The sequence below is a fragment of the Phaeoacremonium minimum genome (assembly GCF_000392275.1).
Source record: "Phaeoacremonium minimum UCRPA7 unplaced genomic scaffold PA7_03_scaffold_39, whole genome shotgun sequence".
NCBI lineage: Eukaryota > Fungi > Ascomycota > Sordariomycetes > Togniniales > Togniniaceae > Phaeoacremonium > Phaeoacremonium minimum.
Window position 1 is genome coordinate 912 of NW_006920946.1, and position 3168 is coordinate 4079.

Genomic DNA, 3168 nt, shown 5'->3' on the forward strand with positions numbered 1-3168 from the left:
GCCATACTTCTGAGCTTCTCGAAGGTTATGTTTGTCCAGAAAGATTTTGAAAAACTCTCTGCGTTGTCCGTCGGGATTGTTGTCGTCCTCGCACAGAAAGCCCCAGCTTGTCAGGTGCTCTGGATTGGACCCGTAGATGAGACATGTGTGCACTTTCTGCTCGTGCCGTGTTGAACAGCCGGGCCAGTCCTGGATGTAGTTGATGGAACTTTGGAGTGCATTGTCCCCCAGGAGGTATGCCCAGGCAACGCCTGTGAAGTGATTAGCCTAGGGGTCCCCCTTGGTTCCACGTGAGACAATACCAGTGTAAGTGGTTCCAAGGTCGACTGCTACCAGTATTTCTGGCCGGTTCCCGTGATTCATCCTGATCTGATCTGCTGAAAAGGTACAGATGCGGGTGACAGTATTCCCACAGAACTAAGAGAGGAATAGGCTGTGATAGAGAGTTAATCTATTGAAATTTAGAGCACATGTGCTTTGGCATAACACGGTCAATTTATCAGTCTACGTGCCCTAGTTATACCTCCGGAAACATGAGACTAGGAAGACGCCGCGCAGCCCAGATTCGACATCACCTCTTCTATTTTGCTTTGAGCTCAGCCTAGCAAACAACGATTCATCCAATCATTGATGCCAACCTCTAGGTCTCGACTCGGACAGCTCGATCTTCACTCAAAAAGAGGCTCTTGCCAGGAGAATAATACACGGTATCGTAGCCTCATTGCCTTTAGTTACACATAGCCACAGTTCCTAGTATCACAAATGCGAACCTGCAGGTTTCACATGCAGCCAACCGATATTTTTGGAAGTACAACAGGCTATTAAACTAAGAGTTCCTTTAACAAGCCAAACGAGCCGGCTGGCTGGGGCTAATTCCCGGTGAGGTGGAAATGCACTGAGTGCCCATTCAGACAATTACTGCGGCTGGCGTGAGTTTGGGCCTCCTTTTGATTATCATAATTAGAAATGGCGTTCGCCGAACGGCAGGGTTGATCTGCGAGGGCCATCCATCTTATCTCCTCCGAACGTATCACAGCGAATAAGCGGAAGTGGTCCTGCGGTGGCTTGCAGAGCCTCGTCAATCTAAGCACCCTTCAGGTCTGGCCGTGGCCAGTAACTCTCGTTACATTTCTTATGTCATGTTACACGACCTTTGAGGCGTGCCTCATTGCCAAAAAAGTGGCAGTGGCTTAGCTGCGTTATTGGAAGGTGATGTTTAGGGGAACACCTGGCTGAAGGGGCACAACCTCAGACTGGTGAAAGTTGGCAAGGCTCTGTGCTACGTAGAAGGCATAATGCGGCATTTCGTTACTCACCAGAGTCTATAGATGTCTCTCTTAGAGTGAGTCATTTGGAGTGTATGTTGTAGCCAAATGCCAGAGTCCTGAGCTACCTTCGTAATCTGTCCTTCCCTCTGCAGTGTTAATCCAATTTCTGTCCCAAGAATCCGAATCACTCTAGACCCGTGGAACGTCGCCATATCCTAAGTTGATGGTAATTTCTAATAAGAATTTCAAACCTAGTCGATATAGCAGCTTCTCCAAACATCGGTATTGACAATGGCAACCTTGCCAGTCACCTCTTTATCATCATCTTCTTCTTCGTCGTCGTCGTTGTCGACATCCTCATCTTCTCTTTCTTCTTCGTCCTCTACCTCGACCTCGACTATTTTGCCTACTTCCACAACAACCAATGGGACCGCTACGACGACCTCTACACTGGCGGCGACGACTACAAGCACCTCAGGACCCACCACGCAACCCTCTCATGACGGGATTGATGGTGGTACGGCCGCTGGTATCGCAATTGGTTGTCTCATTGGAGGCATCATAATCGGAATCTTGGTAGCTTTGATCTTCCTAAAACGCCGTAGACGAAACAGACCTAACAGATTCGATGCACCTATTCCACATGAAGCGATCACATACAACAACAAGACCACATTTTCTCCTCCACCGATATCGAACATTCTCCAGTTAGGCGATTTCCTCCTCGCGCCGAAACCTGACCAAGAAATCACAAACGAATTCAAGGCATTAGGACATTTGATGCAATTGCATGTTGAGGCTTATTATCATCGGCGCCCCATCCAAGTCGATATGGAAACCTTGACGGAAACCATAACAGACCTCGGGTTTGGGACTGCATCTGAGCAACTCGCGTCTCTTTCCGTCAGTCCAGCCACTAGGTATCAGGCTCTTCAACATATGATTTCCCGAGTTGTCTTTGGCAGAACTGTCTTCAGCCCTGAAAGCCGGCCCTCAATGCTTGGTCCAGCTATAGCCAAATTTCCACGAGAAATACCACCCGTCGAACAACATACGGGCAACGCAGAAGGTAAGTGGATTCTATGGGAATTGTGGAAATCGACACAACAGACTAACTAACAACATAACCAATTAAGCCGTCTCTGTTGCGTTTACACGATGGCGGCAAATAACTGCGTTTCTTCTCAACCCTAGTCGTAGCGAACGCAACGCCGTCGTACCACAAGAGTCATCGTTAATACAACCGGCTAAAAACCTTGTGGTGCGTTTGAATAAATTTCTTGGTTTGTTCACGGATGAGCATAAAAAGTCTCAACAAGAGGCCCACCTTCAAGGTGTAATCATTGAGTGCACCAAATTTGGCTACGTTCTCTTCAGTCAACCTGAAGATATTCAAATTTTCTACGATTTTGGGCAGGGCAGCGATGAAATTGTCACCCATCCAGGGTTGATGAAGACAAGGGATGAAAATGGCGTTTTGTATAAGCCACCGCGATATATCATTTATCCTGTAACAGAACGAGTGTAATCTTAAAATGAGCCAAGTGTTTCTACAATAGCGCTATTAGAAACTCCATCATTTTCCCCTAGATTCGATAACATTTTTGAGGTTGGACGGAGGAGGCTGTGCCAGCCCTACAATTATAGAACCTTTCCTTGGGATATCTCCAGCGTTCTATCTCTACGTAAAATGATTTTGGTTCAAATAGCTTTTACTTGGTCGTAGCTCAGCGTGTTAGAGAAGCATTAACTCCCATGCAAAAGAACAGATGTGTTGCTTAAGATAGCAATAACCTCTAAGCCTGGTCAAAATGCAAATCAGAGTCAACCAGTCATCGAGTGAAACAAGGTAGCCGGCTGAACACAGCCAAGCCTGTGGCACCCAGCCTCCCTCTTGTAC

General features: G+C 47.2%; 1 protein-coding gene across 1 annotated transcript; it reads left to right on the plus strand.

Moving 5' to 3' along the window:
* Positions 1–1328: 1328 nt before the first annotated feature.
* On the plus strand, positions 1329–1771 carry UCRPA7_456 (hypothetical protein; the record flags this gene model as incomplete). The annotated part of the gene is made up of 2 exons (XM_007913051.1): positions 1329–1342; positions 1510–1771. The coding sequence occupies 2 exons, from the start codon at positions 1329–1331 to the stop codon at positions 1769–1771; spliced, it is 276 nt and encodes a 91-aa protein (XP_007911242.1).
* Positions 1772–3168: the final 1397 nt, after the last annotated feature.